Genomic DNA, 25,255 nt, shown 5'->3' on the forward strand with positions numbered 1-25,255 from the left:
CATGTTCTTGGTGCTAAGCCTGCCAGGTCTTCTCAGCCTACATCACATTTAGAGTGAAGGAGTTTTCTAGAGAGGATTTTCAAAGATCTGTCCCAAGGGTACATAGTCATGAGTGAAATGGAAAGTGGAAGAAAATGGGCCAGCTTTTGAAGGATTATTCTGATCCAGTGGTTTGTAACTTCACTCCTGAACAACTACAGGATCCTGGTAAAGTAACAGAATGCTTGACAGAAAAATCATGTGGCAATTCCAAGGAAGTGTGAAGTTTTGAAACATACTGGGCCTTGGCTACTATTTATTGGACATTCTGCAGTACTAGACAGCAGTCTCAGGGGGAAGAGGAAGAAAGCAGACTGACAGGCACTGTGGCCTCAAACTGCAGCTGGACCAGAGAAACAACCTGTGCCAGTAGCAGTCACCCCTATATAGAAAAAGAAATCAAAGACAAAATCAGTTCACTTAGTGAAGGATAAAGAGGAAGGAGAGCCCTCCCAACAGGATGAACAGGTAGGGCCAGAGATAATCACCCAATCCCCATCTCCAGGTGCGCTCTGAGATATGCAAAAATAAATTTCAGCCACCATTCGGGTGAGCCCCTAGTGACTTAAGTTGCTCTGATACTGGGATATTGCTGCCTGTGATATGAAACTAGATGGTAGTGAAGCCAAGCAACTGAGATCCCCTGACTTGGGATGTCAGCATTGGCAAGGGACTGGGAAGAAGACAGAAACTCTCAGCCTCTGGAGGCAACTCCTATCAAGAATGAAGGAAAGGTATTTTCTCAAAGATGACCTAATACTGCACCCAAGCAGGTGGAACACCATGGAGAAAGGTATCCAATACATGAGAGAATTAGCTGTGCTGAAGGCAATCTATAGGGGTTCAAATAACAAACAGTCCCCTGTAGATCCAGATGAGGTCCATTGTACACAATCCACATGGGAGAAATCATGCACCATCATTGTATGCAAACTCATTGGCATTGATGTCAATGAAAGGAGAACAAACAGTGCTTCAAGCAAGAATCTGACTCCAACAATATGAACATTTTTTCTTCCCTAATGACCTGTGTCTTGGCTGTCCAAGACTGCAGACAGATTTGAAAAGCTCGAGCAAGTTAGAGAGGAGATGTCCCATGCTCTGCCAGTATGGACCATAGCTGCTGCTATAAGAAGCAAGACTGCATTGGAAAAGCCTCAGGGTGAGGATTCAGAACACTTGGAATACATTGATTACATCGTCCTGTGAGGCAACAGAAGTTTTTGAGAAAGGGAAGAAGATATCCCAAATCGTCTTGGAGGCCAGTTTTGCTACAAAGCAAAGTAAGGCCAAGAGACCTGCCAAAGAAACTCAGATTTTAGGAAGAAAATAGCAAGATGGACATCACCAGATTGCGACGGATGTGGTCTACAAAACAGCAGCTACATCCTCATCAACCAGCAAGAAGGAAGCACAGACTTTCCTAGACATTGTGGGTTTTTGGAAGATGCATATTCCAGAAAACAGTCAAATCATAAGTTCTCTCTATCATATGACTGCGAAGGAGAATGATTTTAAGTGCGGTCCTGAACAACAAAAGGCTTTTGAACAAATGAAACAGAAGACTGTCCACGCCGCAGTCCTTGGCCAGTCAGGACAGGACAAGATATGAAAAATAGGCTCTACACTACAGCTAGGGAAATTAGTTCTTCCTCAAGTTTATGGCAAACAGTACCTGGAGAGACTCAACAATGATTCCTGGGGTTCAGGAATCTGGGATACAAAGGATCTGAACCTCGTTACACTCCTACTGAAAAAAGGCTACTGGCATTATAACTGAATATTATAAAGGGGTTCAAGCTTCTTCAGAAGTGATTGGCACCAAAGCACAGCTCCTCCTAGCATCCCGACTGCCAGCGCAGGGCCAGATGTTCAAAGGGAGAATCCTTTCTACACATCATGCCACTGATTTTATGTGGAGTAAGTGGGTCATGCTGTTCACACAGCAAGCTTGAACAGGAAACCTTGATTACACAGAGATCTTGGAAGTAATCACAAACTAGCCCAAAGGTGAAAATTTCATACTAACATCAGAGGAGGAAAAGGTGACATATGCTGAGGATGCCCTACCGTATAATCAGCTACCTGAAAAAGAAAAGTGTTATGCTCTCTTTACTGATAGTTCTTGTCATATTGTAGGTATACATGGAAAATGGAAAGCTGCTGTATGTAGTGCTATGTGATGAGTCACAGAAGCTACTGAGAGACAAGGTAGATCAAATCAGGTTGCAAAGCTGAATGCCATCCAGCTGGCTTTAAGTATCACTGAACAAAAGAAATGGCTCTAGCTGTACACTGACTCATGGATGGTAGCAAATACTCTGTGGATATGGCTAGAACTATGGAAAAAGATCTGTTGGCAGCACAAAGGTAAAGCCACCTGGGCTGCTGAATAGTGGCAAGACACTGCTGCCTGGGTAGAGAAGCTGGCTGTAAAAGCATGCCTGTAGATGCACACATACCCAAAAGTCAGGTTATTGAAGTATATTGCAATAATGGACAAGTGCATTGGGCAGTCAAGAATGAAGTCTCTCAAGTGAATGAAAACATAGGGTGAATTATTTCTGGCTCAGTGGGCCAATGATATCTTAGGTTATCAGGAAAGAGATGCAACATACTGATGGGCTTGTGATCAAGAAGTGGACTCTAACATGGACAATGAGTATGGACTATGACAGATGCTCTGGTTGTGAGCTCCTGATGCAGCTTGCAACCAGCTGTCCTGCTCTGGAAGACACTTAGAACCCGCTAAATGCTCTAAATTAACTCAAGAGACACCTTGGAGGAATGGATATTGACTGTGCAAATGATACTTGTTTGTGTGTATATATATATACACACACACACATATACATATAAAAGTTGGAAGGTGCAGGATCTGGGCATGACATAAATGGTATAGAATACGGGGTGGATAATATTTTGGTCCTGGCCAAGACAGGGTTAATTTTTGCAACAGCCAGGAGGGGGCATGGATAGGACCCAGAGGTTATTCTATACCACCTCAGGTCATTGGCAGGGGTAAGGGAGTCTCTTAAAAGGAGAAGGGGTTTCTTCTGGTTGAGTAAGCATGGGGCTGGTTCAAAGTCAGAAAGAATGGCTGAGTGACACCAGCTCTGAGCCAGAGGAAGTAGTTGGGGTGGCATGGCTGTGGTTGGGTCAAGCACCATTGTGGACATTTTTGCATGTGAATCACTCTCCTTTTTATGCTTTTTGTTATTAACACTGTTGCTCTTACTGCTCATTTTGTTATCTCATTGCTGTTTCCAGTTAAATTGTTCTAATCTCAATCTGTGATATTTACACCTTTTGTGCCTCCAATTTTTCTCTCTAACCCAGACCAAGTGGGGTGGGGGAGGAGGAAGGGGGGCAAGCAAGCAGCAAGGTTTGGTTTGGAAAGTCTCAGTGGGAGCACTAAATTGCTGAGTAGCATTCATAAACCATAATACTGATTTTAGTGACCAACCTGCTTAGAAGAAGAAAAAGCAAACCTGTGGTTGAAGAGGTCTGAGAAAACCCATTACAGATGAAATCTGTAAAAATTAAATCTATTTATCAGATAAAGACAAATATTCAATTGTCCACCAGATGTTCAGTAGCACTTTTTCTCCATGCAGCAAATACATTAGTTACACAGTTGAATTACAAATGCAAATGAGAAAGTCAATAAACACATACCAACAAAATTTTTCCATGAGAAACGATTTTCTGTCTGCTTCCATGACTGTGGCCATGCCATCAGGACTGTGTTATGTTTCATTCCTCCTAGACCAGCTGACTGAATCAAATAGGATATTCCATCTCTGAAGTTAGGAGAAGCCACAATCTGGCAAAATCCTTTAGTCTTTTCTACACCCATTAAGGCCTTAACATTCTGCAATAGGAAAGTTACACAAAGGGAAATACAAATCATCAACACTGAGGATTTATCAGTTTAAACAGATGGGGATTTTTAAAGACAAACAGAAGAAATCATTATTTCCTACAGGTCTCCAAGAAACACTTTCTAGTTTAAATTTTCCAGAATCAATGAGGCCTGCAGATGCTGAATCTTTTACAATTCATCTTCATTTCCATTTTAAATGCAATAGTTTCCTGAATCTTAACACCAGGTCTGACATTCTAGAGAACCATGAATTAGGCCTCCCTTAAACTCATTAATTTTTCATCTCTCAGAAAAACAGCTAAGTTAGGCCATAGCAGTTCAAATTCTTGTGGGTAAACAGTTTCTGTTTAAAGGGGTTTTTTCTGTTTTATTTCATAGGCCTGATTTTGTATTCTTTATCTTGTTTTCTACTCATACATGTTGATAGCAACAGCTTAGTAACAGCTACTTTCACAATATTGCATGGCTGGACTTTTCAACTTGTTTTCAAATTATTTGGTATCTTGGAACCTTTTCATGTGATATCAAATAGGTCATCTATCTTTATATTTTGTTATTTTAAAAACCACTACGGATAAGCCTGAATATCAAGAGGAAGAAAAAAGAAAACTGACTAAACAGGCAGTTAGCTATGTTAGCTAGTCCATTTCAAGATTTTAAATGCTCATTTATTTAAGAGATACCAAGTCTGAAAAAAAAAATCACAGGAGTTTTTACACAGCTTTGAAGACTACTTGGATCAAAATAGTAGACATATCAACTGCTACTCTTGAACAACACTGCAGAAATTGACCAATATGGAAGATATAATGGCAATTGAAACATACTTTTGGACATTTCAATAAAATACAGGAAACATACTTTCTCCAAATGTTTCCTCAGCATATAAAGATAGGACTAGGAGTTGGCATAGGCAAGTAAATCCAAGTATTATTATGAAAGAAATATTGAAACTAAATTCACTTGTGTTTGTAAGCATAGTTGGATGTAATTTTAAATTATAAGACAACTTACTTCTTTTTCTTACTTATCCTACTGTCTCCAGAGAGATGGTATAAATAGAAGAATAAAATAAAGGATCTCAAGAAGGATCCTGTTCACAGTTTTCCAGCAAGGACTACTCCTAATTCTAATTCTGCTATGTATTTCTAGAAGGATGTAGAAAGTTATGCCAAACATTTGCATTTGTTAGTCAAGCATTAAATTTTTTGTTAAATATATGCTGTTTTCTTTATAAGATAATTTGTTAGAACTTGGCGTTTGTTTTGTGAGGGGGGGGTTGTGGGTTTTTGCAGGGGGAGGTTGTACGGGGGTATTTTTTGTTTTGTTTCGGGGGGTTATATATTTTTTAATACAATTTGATTGGAAGCCCAGGGCTCTCAATATTAAAAAAAAAGCTAGGAAGTATCAGTATTGTCTTATCCTATTAGAAATTTTTATAAAACATTTTGCTACATACACCAATCCATTCTTTTTATATAATCACTGATTGTGCTGAAAGCAAAAATAGATGTTTTATCCAATATTTTACAACAGTCTGTTTTCATTCAATGTATGAGTTATGCAGATCCAGATTCAACATTTAAATACTAATGTAAATTACAAGTATTTGCAAGCTCTCTTTAACATACCTCTTCAGCCTTCTGAGTTTCTACACATTTATCTAAGTAGATTCCCTGAAGCACAGAACCCACAATAGTCAGTCCTTTACCAGCCTTCAACTGAGAGGTAAAAGAAAGCAATCTAGGGTGTTTCACTAACTGCTCGTTATCCAAGTTTAACAAGACCAAAAGTTGAGGTCTGCCAAAAAAGGAAAAAAAAGGTTTAGTGCACACACACACGTTCATTAAGAAGAACTGGAAAATTAAAATTAACAATTAATAAAATGCAGATTAATTGCTTAATTCAATGGAAAACTGCCAACTCCTAAGTAGATAAGCCAAAATTTGCAATAGCAACAACAGTTCAGGTACAGAACACATAAACCATCACAATGTCATTTTGAAAAGCTCCCTTAAAGACCAATTTTACCTAGAAAATTATTAAATCACTCTTCCAATGTCATCTGGTGCAACCTGCTGCTTGAAATGACTAAACACTGAAAGCACATCACATTGTTTACTGCTCCATTCAGTTGGATTTGGAAAACCTCTAGAAATAGACCTCTGGGGCACCTCTTCAATGCTTAATTATTTTATAATCTTCTCCTATTCTTCTATCCTAATCTGCTGCAAGAAATATTATTCCATCTCCTTAGTAACCTTCTTTTAGGTTTTGCATGTTTGGAAGTTAGTTACAACAGCTTTTAGGGTCCTCTTTAGCCTCCTCCAAGCTGAACAACTATAGCTCCCCTCAGCCTCTCCCCAGAGGAGAGATGCTCCTGTGCTCCAACCATCATCTGCAGTCATATCTTGTGACTGGGATATGCAAAGTAATCACACGGAGTCAAGAGATTTTCGCAGGGCAGAGAGTTCCTCCGAGCCAGCTCAAGGCTGAGCCAAGGCGGAGAACAAGGCAGAGAGCCCCTCTGCCTGTTTATTTCTTACTTTTTATACATTTGTGGGTCTGGCAGCGGATTAGCTTTTGGAGTTATCACCTCCCAGCCGAATGGCCAGACCAACTGTCAGTTACAATTGTTTTCAGGTTAGAAATATGCAAACAAAGGACAGAGAATGAAAAACAAAGGATTTGTTTATGTTACATGTGTGAGAAAAAGTGAAAACTGCTTCTAATATTGTACAGTAGCTAAAAGGTCTGACTCCATTTTATGAACAATCAAAAGGCTTTAAAAAAACTCAGAAAAAACAGGGTGACAGTATCTACTCGAGTTTATGTCATTCCTACCTCACAGCACATAAATGTGGAAGAAATATCCTAAATGTATTGTAATGAGTGCTAAACAAAAAAAAATATTTCCCAATATATTTACTTCTCAATGTACTATCTATCCTCCTGTCAATATTGTCCAGTATTGCCATTGCAAAGACACACTGCTGGATTACTATCTACAGGGAACCACAGATCCTTTTTACCAGAGCAGCTTACCAATCTTGTATCACTGCTCTAAATATGCCTGTGCCAGGTACTGAATTTGCAGTTATCCTCCTGGATTTTCATGATGTTCTTAACGACCCATCCCTCTATCTGCATAGGTCCATACAAAAGGACAGTCAACCCCTTAATCATACCAAGGGTACCCAAAGTTCAGTTTCAACTGCATACTAGATGAGGATTGTCATAGGTTGGCACAATTTTGTTTTCTAGATATAGAGAAATGTAAAATGTTTTTCCCTGCCCTGACCATAGAGTGGGTTGAGGGGCGAGGACAAGGACCTATCAAAAAGCTGGCTGAGATATTGGCAGCTAAGTTGACCAATGAGAAGTGTCGATGCGACTTTAGAGGGGACATTTAAAAACTAACTGCGGGAAATCAGTCTCTCTCTCTCACTTTTGAATCAGCAATGAGGTAACATCGTGGGCGGCTGGGCCAGGCCCAGCCAGGCCCCCAGAAGCTGCTGCCTGCATGGAGAGCAGGGGGGAGCCCAGGTTGGGCCTCCCCCCTCCCCAGGTCGCTGGCTGGGCAGCTGGGCCACGCACAGCCGGGCCCCTGAAAACTGCTGCTCGCATGCAGCGCAGGGGAAGCTCAGGTCAGACCCTGCTGCCCTCTGGGCAGCTGAGCCAGGCCCAGCCGAGCCTCCAAGAGCTGCTACCCACATAGGAGCAGCCTGGGTGAAGCCTTTCTACAGCTTTGTAGTAGCTCTGAGCTGGACCACCCTGGATGAGACTGAGGGGTGGAAAAAGGGATATCTACCAGCTTACTCCATCAGCACAGCTTTGCATTTTTCTTCAGCCCTGCAGCCCAGCGTGAGCACATGCCTTTTGCAAGCCTGGGCGGATGCAACCCTTTCTTAGCAATATGGAACTTTTAAAGCACAATTCTTCCTTGAGAGAAAGAAGAAGGAAAAAACAGAGGGTACATGGAACAGACACTGCATGAAGTCAGCTAGATGAGAAGTGAAAGAACTAATAATATTGGAATAGGATTGAAGAAGTGGACATTTTTAACCGGACATCTCTATGGTAAATTATGAAGAAATGAACTGTTCGTTGCAGCATCTTAGTATTATTTGGGTTGAATGCTATTTTAATCAAAATTAAGGACTGATGTAATTGAGATTTATTTGGGAACTTTGAAGCCCCCGCTCTTGGGTTAAAAAAGAGGTCTCAGCCTTTGAGACAAAGATGATTTTAGACTAGAAGAAGTATTCGTAAATAGTACCCCAGATACACTGAGAAGCTTTGCTGATAGAACGTCACAGTCCGCAAAAACTCTGGGCAGCAGCAGATGTGTGACATTGGGAGCACTGGACTATTTTGTCTTGTGGCAAACGTCTTCATAAAAGATCTTAGAAAGACTCTTCTCCTAAAAGTAATGAGTGGTTATGTCTAAATAGTGAAACTAACTGAAAATCCTAAGTTGTGTCTTTCTATGTTGTTCAACAAGAAAGTTAATAGTTTGTAAGAGGAAAGAAGCGTGTTTTAAGGTATCATTCTGTTTAAGTTTAAGGTTTTCTTGTTTGTCAACTTTTTTTCTTTTCTCAGTCTTTTAATATATGTTAATAAAACTATTTTTGTTCATTTTTAAGCTTAAGCCTGCTTTGTTTGTTTTTCTCCTAATCTCTCCCTCCCACAAAAATTAATACTAAAACCCCTATGTTAATTGGTGTTTCTGCCTGGTTTTATTAAATTAAAACCATTACAAGGATACACTCTATTTCCTTTAATCAATATTCAATCTACTTTTTCCAAATCAACATTTTATACTTTTCCTGTGATTGCTACAAATTCAAAAGACTGATGACAAGTTGGATCATACTATCTACCTCAAAACTAGCAGTTTAAGATGTAAAAAGATGCTTCAGCTCTAGCAATTACATCAACACAATAGAAAGATACCTCATTTGGAACTGAAGCAGTCAAATATTTGACAGGAATGTCAACACATTGGTGTCTCTGAGATGCCAAGTTCATCAGTCCCAGGAAAAATGGTAAAATAATGCCATTACACTGAAGGACAACAGAACACTGCATGTGCATGCACCCCATGATACTGTCACTGAGCAGTGACTAGAATTAAAGTATCACATTACATTCATCAGAAGTGACAATGTGTAAATGTCCTTCATTTTTACATATTAAGCAATTTTTAATGTTGGCTTTGAGGAAAATTAAATTTAACAAGTAAAAAAAAAATATATATATATATATATTGCAAAATTAGCAGTGAACACCTAACTCCACTATAGTAAAATGTGAGTTTTTGTTTAAATGGCATCTAAGCAATTTAGAAAGTGCTACTATTGAATGAAACTATATAAAAAATACCACAAAATTGATTTAAACAAATGAAGGGTCCTGTGTAGATTTGTACAATGTATTTCAGAAAGAACATACACAAAAGAAAAAAATAATAATAAAAAAATTGTCCTTATGGAATTGCAGTGTTTCTTCTGTAAAGACAGTGAGACTCAAGAATAACTGTTTCTTTGAATCTGAAAAGTCTATAAATAATCAAACATTACAATTCTACTGCACTTTTGAAAGCCATGCCAACACCATATGGATTTAAGTTCAAGTTAGTCTGCCCATACTTCCAGCAAAGTTGATTAGCTGCTGGCCACAAGTCACATTCCACTTCAGTAAAATATTAGTATTGCAATGACATCATTACCATGCCCAAGTTAAAACATTATTTTAAAGGTGAATTTCACTTTATTTCACTGCTTTACCAGCAGCATTCCCAATATATATACATATTTCAAGAATTAAGTGACCCCAAAAAACAGTACTCTACCTCCAGTTCTTGGTGTGAGGAGGACCGTCTTCAACACGAAGCAAAGCATAGCGAGCTGCATTCAGGGACAGTCCTCGGATTCCATCGCCCCATTCTTTTTCCGCTCTTCGGGATACAAAAGTGATTTAATTTAACAGGGTCCCATTTATTTATAAAAATCAAGTACTTTTCACATGTGGGAGATAATGGATGTAAAAAATTATCACTCTTTTTTTGCATGAATTCATGAAAAAACCTTGTCTTGTAGACTTAAATCAAGATTGAAGACTAACCAAGATGAAGCAGTTCCAGGCCCCTTCAAGGTAATTTTTTCTGTATTTATAAATATTTACTATTGTCTAGTTTATTCATATGTCAGAAGTATTTTTGTAACGGTGAGACATACTTAAAGTTGCTTTTTAGCATTAGAATGAATAAGCAAAGGATACTTAAAAGGAATTGTTTTAAAGCAGCAGAATTAGCAAGTGAAACTTGACTTCACATGATTAGTATAACCTGCCTTGCCCTCAACACCACCACTATAGTCTTCTCCACTTTTTTTCCTTCCCAGCTTCCCTCCCAGAAAGTCTAAAGCTCCACTCATTTTCCTGACCATTTTCAGTCTCCCTACATCTCCCAGTCCTTTTAATTCCAATATTAGAAAATTGGTGATTGAAAGTGGTCAGGAGAATGGATTCTACAATGGCAAGGAGTCCATCTCCCTTGCCCACCTCCCTCCCTCTGATTTTTCTCCGAACTTTGCTACCTCTCATAAAGCATCTCCTTCAACAAGGTAAATGTCCTGCTATGTGCCAACATTTGTAGAACTTATATATGAATTTGGAATTATGCATAATTTTATGTTTGTACATATATATATATATATATATATATATATATGCAGAACTGTTACCATCTGATCTGACTTCCTCACTAAAATTCGGAAATTAATTTATCATTAGCCCAGTAAATGGAGATATTATAATCCAGGAAAGCACCTAATCTGGAAATGGATAAAAGATGGAGAATCCACAGGATGGAACACTTAATCCCAATTGATCCACTTTAAGAGCTGTGCTTAATCATTCATCAAAATAAATGGCCTAGCTTCAATTTCTGCTCCAAGATCTTACTATTTTCTTTCAGCATAGGGTATCTTTCCTTAGCAAGGGATAGCATGCACATTTACCAGATAATAATTACCAGTAGTGTTTGTATATCTTGTTTAGTTGGTTGGTTTGTGGTTTTGTTTTTTGTGGGGTTTTTTTGTGTTGTTTTCTGGTTTCAGTTTTCTGGATTTTTTTATGAACACAGCATGATCTTTAAGACTCATGGTTGCTCAGCATGTCCTACAGGTATGACTATCTCTTGACAAATGTATATAGTGCAATGTATGTTGCATTTCAAAGGTTAATTCTAGGAAGTAATCAAGTCCACACATACAAAGAAAGTAGAGTGTGAGCTTCTGCACGAGGTAATAATAATTTACAGTTCTGTAATACCTGCTGCTTGATATTGAGAGGTAATGTTCCTGAAGTACCAAAAGTTTATACCATCATCTCAGCTCCAACAAGTTTCCCAGACTTATCGGTTCTTATTTCTGTCAGTTCTTGCTGTTGAAAAGTTTGTAACAGAGATTCCGGAGAAATTCAAATCTGAAAACTTACAACCCTTAAGACAGATCGGATCTTACCCTGTTTCAAAGAATACTCTGAACTTTATTACTTCAGTTGTATCTATTTTATACAAAAGAGCTTTTTGCTTAATGGTAAAGATATTAAATATAGAATAAATAAGATATATTGTCTTACCCTCTATATTCTATGTATTTGTATATACATCCTGCGATTAGCATGGCAATCAAAGCATAGTACCAAGAGCAAATGAACATCAAGGCAAGACATAAACTCATCCCCAGGAATGACAGAGTCCTAAAAGAAACCATTTTTTTCCATTTTTAAAAAATGCATGCAAATGTTCTACAGAATTAATTTCTTATTTAACTTCCAGAAAGGCCTTTGCCCTTCAAAGGCTATTTTTTAGCGACTATATAAAATAAAAAATACTTTGGCCCAATTTTGGCTTATATGAAAAAACTGCATTCAGAATCTTTGTGTGACATAAATAATGCATCTAAATTAGATATAACAATAGATTTACTACATTTGTCAGCGTTGAAACTTCACTACCTCCAAGTAAGGTCAGTTTCAAAACACATTATAACTTATGACTCTTGATTTGAATTTCAGCTAGAAAAATGCAAATAGTAATAAACAACTTTATTACTTCCAGCAAAAATACTTGATTAGTTTAAATTCAATTTGCCTCATCAGTTCTGTTCTTCTTTTCTGTTGTGGACTGTCTCTTGGCCAACAACATAAGTACATGGAATAGAGAAAACAATCTTCTAAAGGTTACAAAGGAAGAATGACGGTAAGCTGAAAAAATTATAAAAGCATTCCCAAACTTAAATCTATATGCCTGGTTTACCCACACTTATCAAATATAGATGAAAATCATCTCAAAATGGACAGTTTTGTGTATACTTTTAGTCAACCTCCCAAGTTTGTTTTCACCCAATTTCCAAATTAGACCTAACTTTGACTATATTGACATCATAGTCAACTTTGGTTTGGTATCTTTAGTTCAGTACTTTAGTACACTGAGTTCAATTTTAAACTAAGGGAATGCTTTCTACCAGTTCTGAGGACATCAGTCTTGCAGTTTGTGTAAAAGAACAACAGCTGCTCTTTTATGCCTGAATTAATCTCAGACTCTATTTTCATTCAGAAAATAAAATGTCATCCCAATTCCAGCTGAACATTCCAACACTTGCTTTGGCTAGAAGTAGTCACATAGTGAGTCAGCTGCCTCACTGTCTCTGAGAAAAATATAAAAAGGAATTGCTGCCAAATGTATGTATTTGGAGGGCTAGGCATCAAACTAGTATGTAACTACTGAGCAGATTCAGCAACTTTTTTCAAAGCTAAAACTGCAACATTTAATTTTTATTCAACTCTTTAAAAGGAAAAAGCATAAGTAACTCTTACATCCTTGAATCATGCCAGCTTATCTACTAAATGCTCTAGTATTTAAGGTTATTTCATCAGTAAAATTTCTCAATAGAATTATTTTTAATTAAATTATGCACTTTCAATATACAGTTAAAAAAATCAAGAAGTTTCCCAATCTTATTTTGAGATGTTTAAACTCTTTCCCCATTAAAAAAGACTAAACAAAGACCCCACACTTTCACCTTTTTTATTATCCATCTTTACTCACTTTTTAAAGCGTTGACTTAATTTATCAAATGCAACATCCAAAGCGTATTTTAAAACCAGTCATCACATCATCAATGAGCCAACTGATGTATACTGAATGACATTTTTTTCTGTAGGGATTTATGTAATTTTTGCATAACCAAAATGAAAATTGTCCTAACCTTCCTAACACTTTTACCAGTTCTCCTTAAGTATTTATACAAGGCAGTTTTTACATTTTTTCATCCTCATTTTCACACAGAAGATCTCTTGGCTTCTAAGCAGAATAAAATGTCATCCTGTAAACCCTTTCCAAACCATCTATGTTTTCATAGTCGCTGTTATTACTATGTTGTTATTCTAAACACATGAAAACAAATCATGATCTTATTGAGTGCATGAATCATAACTCATTTAATTCAGAAAGGAGATTTAGTTTTGTTATTGCAATAAAATCAACAATTTAAGGCTGTATAGTTAGTTTTAACTCTTCTTAATGAAGAAATATACCCTACCAGTGGTAATACTTGAAACGAGGTCTCCAGTTGGGAGTTCGCAAAAGCGTCTGAACTGCACAAGCCAGATTTACAAACATATAGCACATAAGGAAAAACCTGTTAAGAAAGGAAGAACATTTTCTAATGAGAATGTAGTCGACAGATGTGCATTAAAATGTAAGCACAACCCAAAAAAGGGAAGGAAGGTGTCCACTTTCCTGTACACTGTGTTCACAATGGCCAAGAAAACACAATACATACATTAAGATTACTCACAAAATATTAGGCCTCAAAATATGGTATTACCATAATATAGAGCTTCAAACATGTATTTTGGAGACAAACATGGCAAATAACTGACAATAATGGTGTATCATTTTTGGCTGGGACAGAGCTAATTTTCTCCTCTTTCTATAGTAGCTCAGATAGTATCATGTTCTGGACAAAGTCAATAAAATGAAATTCTATTCTTAATCAAAAATACTGAATATTGTTTGTCTCTGTCAGATGCATTTGACCTAAAATAGCAGTAATTGCTATTTTAAAATCCATGTTTTTTACAAATTGAACATATTTCTATTAGCATTCTAGACCTCTGTCAAGGAAAAACTTTTTTGTGCCTACAAATTAGTTCAGCCAAAACATTTTGTTGTTTCATACTATCTCCAGGATCAAATAGGAATATAATTTGCTAGAAAACGAAGTCTAACATGTACTATTTCAAAAAGAAAAATAATTACCTAATGAATTTTAAAAGACAATACTATTTAACTTAAGAACACAAAACACCCCACTCATACTTACATTGAAAGAATCGGCGCTACGCTGTCCAATGAGGCTATCAAAATTCCTATTTCACAAATACCAGCAGTGAGGAGTAGAGCCCAAGTCGGTTCTCCATTTGCTTTTCCATGACCAAATATCTAGTTCAATTCAAGTTCACAGTAAGATTAGGGAAAGCTGCTCATCATACAATAATAAACTATGGTGCAAATCATGAACTAACTTATTTAGTGCTAACTGGAACTAAAAGTAGTTATTAGTTACAAAGGAAAATGATGCAATCTATACTACTATCTTGGTTTCAAAGACAGGTATCTGCTAGGGAGGGGCAGGGCCTCTCTAGGAGTGGGGAATTCCAATCCCCTCCCTCCAAGTAATTATAATTTAGAAAATTAAAGAGGCTTTTCAGGCAGAGATATGGGGAAAGGAATAACAGTTCTTTACTAGTACGAGTAACAAGGCAAACAAACAACAACAACTACAGCATTAACAATAAACAGAACCAGGAACCTCGAGGGGCTTTGTTTCACAAACCCCGGGGCAGTCTGATCTCTTGGGACCCTGAGAGCACTAAGCTGGAACGGTGGAAGTTTCAGGGCTGGTGGCTGGAACGGTGGGGTGTCCCCAGCAGGCAGAGGGGAATGTCCCGGCAGGTAAGGGGGAATGTCCTGAAAGCCAGGGGTGTGTCCCAGCAAAGCGAGCAGTGTTGAAGAAGCTGCGACGGCTGGACAGGGCTGGACCAGCTCCAGCAGGGCAGGCGAAGTGGGCTCCATATTCCTGGGCACACGAGCAGATGAGGGATGATGGCAGAGTTCCTAGGACTGGACTTTCTGTTGACAGTGGACTCCTCCCGCAGCAAGCAGCAGCCTGACCATCCTTTCCGATGCCGAGAGCAGGAAGAGAACGCTCAGTTCCCCCAGCACTGCCCTTTTTCCCTCCCCCAAACTTATGTGACTTCCCTCTCCCTCGGCCACTTCTTTTGTGTGGGTCAAGCACCATCTAAGCATCAGTATTTAGTCTCTCAGCAACTTATGGAGGAAAAATTCTATAGGAAAAACAAAACCAAACCAAAAACCTAACCCCCAACGACTATGAAAAGCCAAAACTAAAATTGCAAAACACACATTTCCAATATGAGTATGCTTACTAAAGCAATCAATGACTATGTAACATTGAAGTCCTATGGCAGCTGTTGTAGAAATAATCTTAGGAAAATTAAAAACAATATACATAAGAGATTTATGCCTAGTAAAAAGATTATATAGTTTAGGCAGTACGTTTTGTAACATAGAAATTAGGTGTCAATTCAGTACTTATTAACATAATATTGATCCTTAAAGAGAACTTACATAAGACTATGATCCTGCACAGAGCCCTACCAAAAACCATATTGCATGTGGTAATTTCCTTTGTGGAGAATTCTATACAGCTATACTGGTGACAGATGGGAAAATGCTTTGCCTGAGGTTCCAGTGGTATTTGTCCTCCTCCATATTCCTCCATTCAATTACAGAAACTAAGTCCTCATTCATTCTCCATGCTGTCTTCTTTTAGCTTCCTATCCTCTATCGATTTTCCTACCATTATATTAAAATCCCCTTTTTTCTACTCATGTTTCAAGTCTTTTGGGTTTTTTTCTTAAATATGTCATACTCTTGCTTCTATAATAATTCCTTGCACTTCCTTGATTGTCCATGCAGTAGCCACATCACTCCAAAACAGCAAGTGCATCCTCAAATCCATCTAAATATCCCGCTTCTCTTCAATTCTCCTTCTCTCACTTCTCAAACCACAAATCTTTCCTTTTGATTCTTCATTCCTTTCAAGTCTAATTCTGAAGACATGCAATCGTAACGTCACCCTCTCTCTACCAAATTTTTGCTTCAGGCAAAAGCAAATTTTTCTTGTTTCTTTCTCTATACTACCCAGAACTTACAACTTATTGCATTACAGTCCCTTTTCCATAGACAAATCAAACCCCACCACTACTCAGTCCCTCCACCTAGCCTACTTAATGTATTTTTTTCCTGTCACAGATACAGATAGTCTTGCGGTGAGCTTTCAAAGTCCAAACTTCACCACAAAGATCACAGCTTTGCTCTCCAGATGCTATTATCTTTTGGAGTTTTATTTACTTATTTTTAACTCAAGTGTAGTTGTCTAGGTTTGCAGAAGCGGCCCAGAAGAATTCTCTCATCATCTTCTGTTTGCCAGCTCCCTTACTTTGAGAAAAATCTGATTTATTTCTTCTCAAAACATGCAGAGATGTTTGAACAAATCTTCATGTTTGGAGTAATGGGATAGAATTCTATTGTTACATCTTTGCTGACTTCATTTACCTTACAAAAATGAATAAAAAAATCAGAATTTCATCTCTGTAATATGAGAAGTTTCACGCAGTTCTATAGTGAGATTAAATAATTCTGCTCGCAAATACAAGCAGTAAACAGCCTAGAGCCTCGAAATTCAGTTGTTATTGCTTCTTAGTTAATTTATTTCCATTTATAGAATACTATATTCTCAGTTTGGAACCACTAACTTTTATGTGTAAAAACAAATATAATTAAATTGCACTGCACAAAAATATTGAAGCTCAATCCTTGTCCTATTATTCTACACAAACAGAACTAAGAAAAAGCTTTTTTCCACACTCTACACAACAGCAGAAAGAATGTCTTTTTCTTTTTGTCAAAATAGAAGCTACATTGGAAAAACTATAACAACAAGAACAAAAAAAATCTCACTTGAATAAATGGTACAATGCCATCTCTTGCAATGGCCTGCAGCAGTCGGGGCGCACCAGTGAGACTCTGGAGACCAGCACCACATGTTGAAAAGAAGGAACCAATCACAATAACCCATGGAGAAGGCCAGGCCAGGGTACCAACCACCAGATTTCCATTAACTGCTTCTCCAAACCTTAGGAAAGAACAGTGGAAACAAAAACAATTAAAACAAAACAAAAAATAGTTAGTAAGCATTAAAATAACTTATTACTATAGCTTCAACACCCACATTTCAATCTTTCTGGACAACAGCACTTTTTAACAATAAACATTATGTTACAGAACACACTACAGGATTTCCCAACCAAGCAATCTCTCTTTATTGTGCTATTTTAAAGAAGATATAATCACGTCACATTAAGTCATGCCTTGTCTTGGGTTATGTAACCAAAAAGGTGCATTGTCTGTTAAAAGCCATTGGAGAGATGTTTTTTCGTTATCTCTTTTAACTCCAGGGGAGAGGGGGGTGGATGCCTTCTGATAATGGCACAGCTGTTAAAACCAGGTGAGGCAGTGTTTAGTATTTCTTATCTCTTTCACCACCCCTCCATCCTCCAGGGAAGTATCTTCTGATAATGGGCCATTAAGGCTCACCAATGACATGACACATTACATAACCCCATTGTGAGATGTTCCACATGGGGGGGGGGGGGTGTGGTGGTGGGGCAAGGGAGGGGAAGACAACTGTTCCTAGCTAGATACTGAGACTCAAGACCAGCAGGTATCTGTTTTTTCCACTGGACCCCTGGAGGAAGACGGGATTCATCTTGCCACCACTGGACCTTCTACAGGATCATCTCTACTCCACAGAATCATATCTGTTACTCCAGGAGGATTTATTTGGACTGCTTCTAGCACCCTGATCAATAGGGTGTCATGTCGTATCCTTGACTCTGTCAGGGTTTTTCCAGGATTTTTGTTTGCTTGCTTGCGCTTTTGATACATTTGGTTGTTGTTTTTGTCTTTTGCTTTTTAATATTCCTAGTAAAGAACTGTTACTCCTATTCCCATATCTTTGCCTGAAAGCCCCTAATTGGAATATTATAATAATTTGGAGGGAAGGGGAATTACATTCCCCATTCCAAGGGAAGCGCTAGCTTTCCCTGGCAGACAACTGTCTTTCAAAACCAAAACATGCTTCTAAGCAGATATGCAGGAATTATCAGATATCTTGGCAAACTTTTCCAAATTAACAGCAATAGCAGGAGTATGTACATATGTATCTTAGAGATCCTTGTGACAGCTAGGAACTAGTCTGCAGAAATTTGTTCCACTAGTATTACAAGTATATCCTGGCGTATAAGCTGGAGATTCACAAAAAGACTTTCCTTTCAAAAGCGTGACACTGACATAAAACAAGTAAATAGAGAAATTACTAGACACAATCATTTTGCGTTTTCCACATCTTCTGCCTGTTGTGCAACCTGATGCAATTTTAAATTTACTACAGCAAACAAGTCAAGAAGAAGTGCTTTCATTACAGTCCTAAGTGTCCCATCCAATACTACCTCCACTATTTTTTTATTTAGACACCTAACTTTATGTTAATTTTGGCATGACTTGAACAAACTACAAAAAGGTCATTCCTCCCTCTCCCATCCTTCAAACTGACAGTTTTGTTTTAAAAGCAAGGAAGGTTCTTGTAGTTAACCTTACTGTTGTTAGTAAACAGCCAAAATAAATTTTAAGGCTATCTCTACCAGCATTATTTTTTCCTAACGTGTCCAGGTTTTTCCAAATAAAAGGAAAAGTCTACAGAAATGAAAGAAGATAAAAACTAAGGAAAATTAAATGCTTTTTGTCTTTTCAGACTTGCTTTTAAAACAGGGTGAAGCAACAGAGCAATGAAGCGAATATAATAAGCCAGTGTTCATATTCTTGCTTATGCCCAAGTTTGAATGTATGCCTACATACTATTTTCAGCAGATGGAAAAAGAAGATAAATCACACTCCTCAAAGTTATAGGATAAAACACATACTGTGCTTCTATAACAAGATTCCTATAACTGTGTATTTATTCTTAGTTCAAATTCTAATGCCTATTTTTTAACTAAACACAGGATAGGAACAATTTCAGGAGATGCAATAAACAGAAAAATGTACGACCTACTTTTTTCCATTGCAAATATGATAATCATAATGAAAAAATTTCAAAACCCAGTTTTTAGACCAGACTAAAAATTTATGCCCTTTACTGTTCTGCTGGATTTCAGCCAAATAAGAACTGGCAGCAATGTAAATGAAAGTTCATGGATTCAAGGCTCTTGCCACAATGCAACCTGCTCTAATAATAGCTAACAGCTTACAAAATTCCCTCACCCATGAGTACGGTCGGAAGGAACCACAGTGGGTCATATAACCCACCCTACCTGCTCAAGCAGAGTCATGCCCAAGTACATTGCACAGGATTGTATCCAGACAGTTCTTAAATATCTCCAATGAGGGAGACTCCACCACCGCTCTGGGCAATGTGTTCCAGTGCACAGTCACTTGCACAGTAAATAACTTCTTCCTCATGTGGAACTTCCTGCGCATCAGTTTCTGCCCATTGCCTCCTGTCCTGTTTGTTAGGACCACTGACAAGAGCCCAAGGTCCATCTTCTTAGCACCCCTGCTCTAGTTACTTAAATACATTGATGAGGTCCCCTCTCAGTTGTTTCTGCTTAAGGCTGAACAGGCCCAGTTCCCTCTGCCTCTCCTCATAAGAGGGATACTCCAATCCCTTTATCATCTTCATAGCCCTCCCTCCACTGGATCTCCAGAGGCTCCATGTCTCTCCTTTACTAAGGAGCCCAGAAATGGACACAGCAGTCCAAATGCGGACTCACCAGGGCTGAATAGAGGGGCAGAATCATGTCCCTTGACCTGCTGGCAATTCTCTTCTTCCTAACTCAAACCAGGATTTCACTGGTCTTCTTGGCCACAAGGGCATACCACTGGTCCAATACAGAACCCTGAGGGACGCCACTAGTTACAGGCACCCAACTAGACTCTGCCACTGATCATGACCCTCTGGGATTTGCCAGTCAGCCACTTCTCAATCCACCTGTCTACAGTTCTTGAGTTTCCTATAAGGATGCTGTGAGAACCAGTGTCAAAAGCCTTTCATGGATCCCCTGCTGCTTCTTGTATTAGTTTAATTAGAATCTAGCTTTTAACTTACGGTTTTCCTTCTAGACTAATGTAATAAGTTGCCTCAGCATCAACTTCACCACCTTTTAAACAATACCCCAATGTTTTATCACCATGAGCAAACATGGGCCTCAGTAGAAAAGAGCACCAGACACCATCAAGAAAACAATTGTGAAACCTGACAACAGTTTCATATAAACCAACTTCTCCTAACGGAGAAATTGATCAAAATCTGGAGATTCTCTTCATACTCGTGTTCATCACGTTCATTCCCTTCATGCTTCATATTATGCCTTAAATTCGTCAGGTTGAAAACTGAAATGACTCCTGATGTACTACTGAGATTTTGAAACAAAAAATAGTCATATGTCCAGTGGAAATCATAGGTCTTATGGTACATTGCAGTCTCATAAACTCCCCTTGTTATGTAACTCTCAAATATTTTAATTTGTTCCTCAAAAGCCTATTACTTCTCCCAAATTAATACCCCCTTGTCCCCATCCATCAGCTTTGCAAATACTAATTATGATTTTCCTCACCTAGAACATTTTATTAGGCTGGTTCAACTTCAAACATTTATCTTAGATTCTGCTGCTTCTTCTTGAAGGCATACAGTCTAATTGCCGTATCAGTTTAACCGACAAGCTTTCCCTCCAGTTTTAAACTAAGCAAAATAAATATATGCCACATAGAAATTTCAGAGAAGAGCCATTAACAAGTCCTATTAATATAACCTATGATTATATATACTTCATGTAATATGAGGAGTTGAATATGACTTACTTATCTCTTAATATTACACCTTCTATACAGGCACCAAACAACACTATACAGGAGAGATCTGTTACTGAGACTGAAGGAAGAATATTCTCTAAAAAATCACATAGGGGAAACCCCACCATTTTTCACCAAGGTATGAAATGAAGATGTCCATGACAATGAAGTATGTGTGTATATTTCCTGGTTGCTTTTTCGTTTGTTTTTTTTAGTTCTTCCCTGCTATGATTTTTTAGTTTATGTTCTTTATGACTCTATTTGATTCATAGTGATTTGTGAAGTACTGGCAGTAGACAGTTCACATATCATGCAACAGAACAGGTATTTTCTCATAAAATAAGCAAGTACTTCTGTACTCTAGGTTTTGAAGGACCAACAACTTCTACTGCTGGTTGTTAGGTTTAAGATCTTGTTCTACTGAGTATGACAATCTGCCAGCTGAAGCCTAATGCTAAAAACCTTTGGATCACTCAACTAAAAATATCAATTATATCTTGGAATTGAAGCACTAGTAGAATATATGTACATATTTGTAAATATATATATTTATATATGTAATTAAAATTTGACATATTTTAATAATATTTATAAATAATACTGATATTTTTGACAAATATAAAATATTTCTTTTCAGTTTAGATTTCATTCATTTTATACTCAAGGGACTCTAATGACTTACCAGTGAAAAGCCTTTTATACCTACAGAATTTACAGAATGTAAATGAGAAAAAAAGTCACAGTATAAAGGATACAAATAAAAGATGTAGTTGAAATAGCCAAAATTGTTCCAGTAGGAATTGATTTCTGAGCATCCTTTAGATCTCCAGATCTGTTTGAACCTGCCATAATACCTTAAAAAGAGACAAAATTTATGTCATAAAAACAGTAACCCCATGATAATAACTAATAGAGTAAGAACATCTAATTTTAAGACAAATTTAACTCAAAGATTACCAACGGAGCAGGCTACAGAAGTATATTATAATCCCGCACAAATCCTCAATTTATACCTTAATTTTATTCAGAAATCTCTGTTACTACCCACTTGAATAAGCAAATCCTATAAAGGTCAGTAAAAAGACAGATTTAAAAAAATATTTTTCAAGCACTACCTCAGAATCATTCTTGAAATGAAGAAACACAGAGAGCAGCAATTTTGCTACTGGGGATGGATGTTATAAATTAATATGTACTTAGCAATTTTAGCTAGTGTGACCTAATGCACTAACTTCCTACTAAACAGACCATCATAATAACAACCAAATGTAAGCAAGCCAATCAATAAACTAACAAATAAAATCTTAGAAGCAAAAAAGAAAGGAGCAAGCAAGAAAATGAATGGTTGAAAAAAATCACATATATGCATGCATGTGAAACTGAAAAGAGAACAGAATTATTTTGTAGCACATACTGTGACAGGAGGGAAAGAAACCCATGCAATAACTAATTCTGACATCTCTCCTAGAACTGACCTGACCACAGGAAGCAAAAATGTGGAAGCTAATGACAAGATGTTCCAGTGCAAAAACTTTGTCAAACTCCATGGAATTAAACATTAACCATGGGTTCAGATATGATGAAATGTTGATAAGAGTCTGAAGTAAAGAAATAGGAGCAGAGGGGTTCAAACAGTGAATACAAAGGGATGCTTCCACTTTATAGTAAACTAACAAACAGTGCTGTGACCTCTTGTTGGACTTCCTCTGGTACTTGATATTACAATTACTTCAGTTGGGACTTTTGAAAAAAAAAAAGTCTGCTTTTATCAGTCAAGTGTGAGCGGAGGAAAATGAAATACAACTAGTCTAAGCTTGAAAAAAAGTCTACACAGTCAATGTGGCAAAATAATATTGGACATGTAAATAAATCCCAGGCAGTTAGCCAGACAGCTTTGACACTGGAAGAATCATTTTAATGATTCATTTTAATAATTTTAATATAAAACTGTTCTCTCATGCCTTTGAAGATTCAAGTGTTATAAAGCTCTGCACCCTTTTTTTGAATAAGCATCTAGTAATACATGAGGGTTTTGTTTTCTTTGGAGACAGAGAAATAGCTGTTAAACAGATTTCTTGTTTAAGTCCTATAACCTCCAAAAGTCATCAGCCATGACCTATGTCTCCCTAGTACCAGAAAGTTTTAGGTACATAACCTCAGACACAGGATCTAGCAACAGCATGAGTCACCTATAAGATTCCTGAAAATGAGAAGTTTTCACATGATTTTTTTTTTTCCCCCCAGATATAAGTACACATCCTCACACAAGAAAAACAGTTGTATCTACCTGTCACAGATGGGAAATAAATTCCTACAAGCATTGTGAAGTAGGTCATGATGTCTGTAAAAACATAAGGAAGGCCACCCATTTTTGACTCTTCTGATCCAGCAACTGATGGCTGATCTTTTTTCTCAACTACTGATCCTTTTTCTGAATAGGCACTCCAGAGATTATCTATAAGATGGCAGAAAAAACAAGTCAGTGTCATCTCTCTGTTTCAGGATATTAACTAGTGAGACTGCAATAATCCTAGGAATCGGATGCCTTTTTCTTACACAAAAATAATTACATTTCCCAGTATGATTAATACCAACTGTAACTGGTAGGCATTCCAGTCCATGACAGTAAAAATGCAGTAGTGTGAGATGTCCTGCAAAATCTTCTCTTTTAAAGGAAAATATAGTCATAGAATTAAATTCTAACATATTTGTAGAATGTACACTTACATTGCACAGGCACACAGTTGTGCTATTGTGAAAAAATAAGGAAACTTATCTTCAAGTTCAGGGAATCTTAGTATATACTAATACTTCTTGTTCTTGTATTTTGAGGAATAGAAAAAAAGAAATGCTACTTAACAGTAATTTAAGTTCTTTGAAACCTCCTGTACAGAACAATCCTGGATAACAGTTCAGGATTCAGCCGTTCATGGCAAAAGATTTCCATATGGTGACAAAAGCAGGGTAAACAGATCCCAGAAGATCACTGATAAGCAAAAAATCCCAGCAGAACATGGCTCAAATTTCCAGCAAAATAAGGATGTTTGTTCAAAGACTGATAGGTCAAAGAGCCAGTAACTTCTGAGAGCTTGCATTGGAAAACACTGGTTGTATAAGTGATAAGATTGTGAAAACAGACCACACTGATTCTTATTTCAAAATGAGACAAGTTGTCCTATCATATGTGAGAAAACAAAGTAGATACTCTCCTGGCCTGTCAAGAAGGCAAAGGACTTTACAGCAAGGAAATAAACAATTCCCATGGACTGCCAGGATGATCAAATAGGCAATTTTCAGACATCCTGGACAACTTTAGGGAATTTAAGTACAGTATTCCATGCCTTTATAATAGCAAAAACTAACCTTGAGCACAATAGAACTTTAAACCATAGGACTTTAAACCATAAGCAGCCAAAGACAGGGTACTCATTCCGATATTTTTAACAAAAATCTTACAATCATAAGCATATACAGAAGTATGCATGAAAAGCAGAACAGAAAGCAGAGCAAGGATTAAAACTAAGTATTATTTGCTAAGGAATGCTGTATGTATTACTGCAATAAAATGGAGTAACAGACTGATCTAGAGATAAGACTGAAGCCATGAGAACAGTTAATGAAACAAGAGAATTTTAAATTTCAGGAATTTTAGCAGAGATTTGATGAGTGATGTAAAATAAGACTGGATCTCCAAATTAGCATCTATCTACTCCTCATGAAACAGCAGAAGAAAATCCAAAAATCAGTTGGAATTCCCAGTCAAAAGCACCTAAACTTCTAATTAGCACTCAACAGCTTGTGTCCTTTATTCAGTATGACAGAGGAGCGGCAGTGATCTGAGCACTGCAATGCATACAACTCAATTGTGGAACTGCGCATGCTAGCACAAGTGGAACAGTACATGCTTAGATATTTTGTTAAATAGAAATCACTTTCTCATTTCATAACGTCTCACAGAATTTTCCTATGCTTGTTTTCCCAAAAGTGATAATCCTAGTGGATTTGAAAGTCTTACTGAGAAAAAAATAACTTTCAGAAAAGTCCAGACATTTAGCCTTTCTAGGACCAATCCTAGAGTAAGGCTCCTCCCGCAGCTAACATTTAAGATACATACACAATAAATGGTACAATGTATCAGACCAACATGGTACCAACATCAGAACAATGTTGATTAAAGCTATTTGCAGAACTGTATCATTTTTGCTAGGGTTATAGGCCTATTTAGTCAGCCACTTGCTGAATGATTTATTATTGTTAGGAAAACA

At 37.4% G+C, this 25,255-nt stretch overlaps 1 protein-coding gene across 7 annotated transcripts in view; it reads right to left on the reverse strand.

Moving 5' to 3' along the window:
* SLC12A7 (solute carrier family 12 member 7) overlaps window positions 1-25,255 on the reverse strand; it is a 69,720-nt gene that overhangs the window by 15,104 nt on the left and 29,361 nt on the right. For all 7 annotated transcript variants that reach the window (XM_040061728.2, XM_040061711.1, XM_058419945.1 and 4 more), the window contains exons 9-18: window positions 23,278-23,445; window positions 21,746-21,844; window positions 21,000-21,057; window positions 17,043-17,217; window positions 14,320-14,438; window positions 13,534-13,632; window positions 11,570-11,689; window positions 9,780-9,884; window positions 5,557-5,725; window positions 3,718-3,913 (exon numbers count right to left, since the gene is read on the reverse strand). In XM_040061728.2, the coding sequence (XP_039917662.1) occupies window positions 3,718-3,913; window positions 5,557-5,725; window positions 9,780-9,884; window positions 11,570-11,689; window positions 13,534-13,632; window positions 14,320-14,438; window positions 17,043-17,217; window positions 21,000-21,057; window positions 21,746-21,844; window positions 23,278-23,445 (1,308 nt within the window). The remainder of the gene's footprint in view (window positions 1-3,717; window positions 3,914-5,556; window positions 5,726-9,779; window positions 9,885-11,569; window positions 11,690-13,533; window positions 13,633-14,319; window positions 14,439-17,042; window positions 17,218-20,999; window positions 21,058-21,745; window positions 21,845-23,277; window positions 23,446-25,255) is intronic.

This window comes from Hirundo rustica, chromosome 1 (genome assembly GCF_015227805.2).
Source record: "Hirundo rustica isolate bHirRus1 chromosome 1, bHirRus1.pri.v3, whole genome shotgun sequence".
In the NCBI taxonomy this organism is placed as follows: domain Eukaryota; kingdom Metazoa; phylum Chordata; class Aves; order Passeriformes; family Hirundinidae; genus Hirundo; species Hirundo rustica.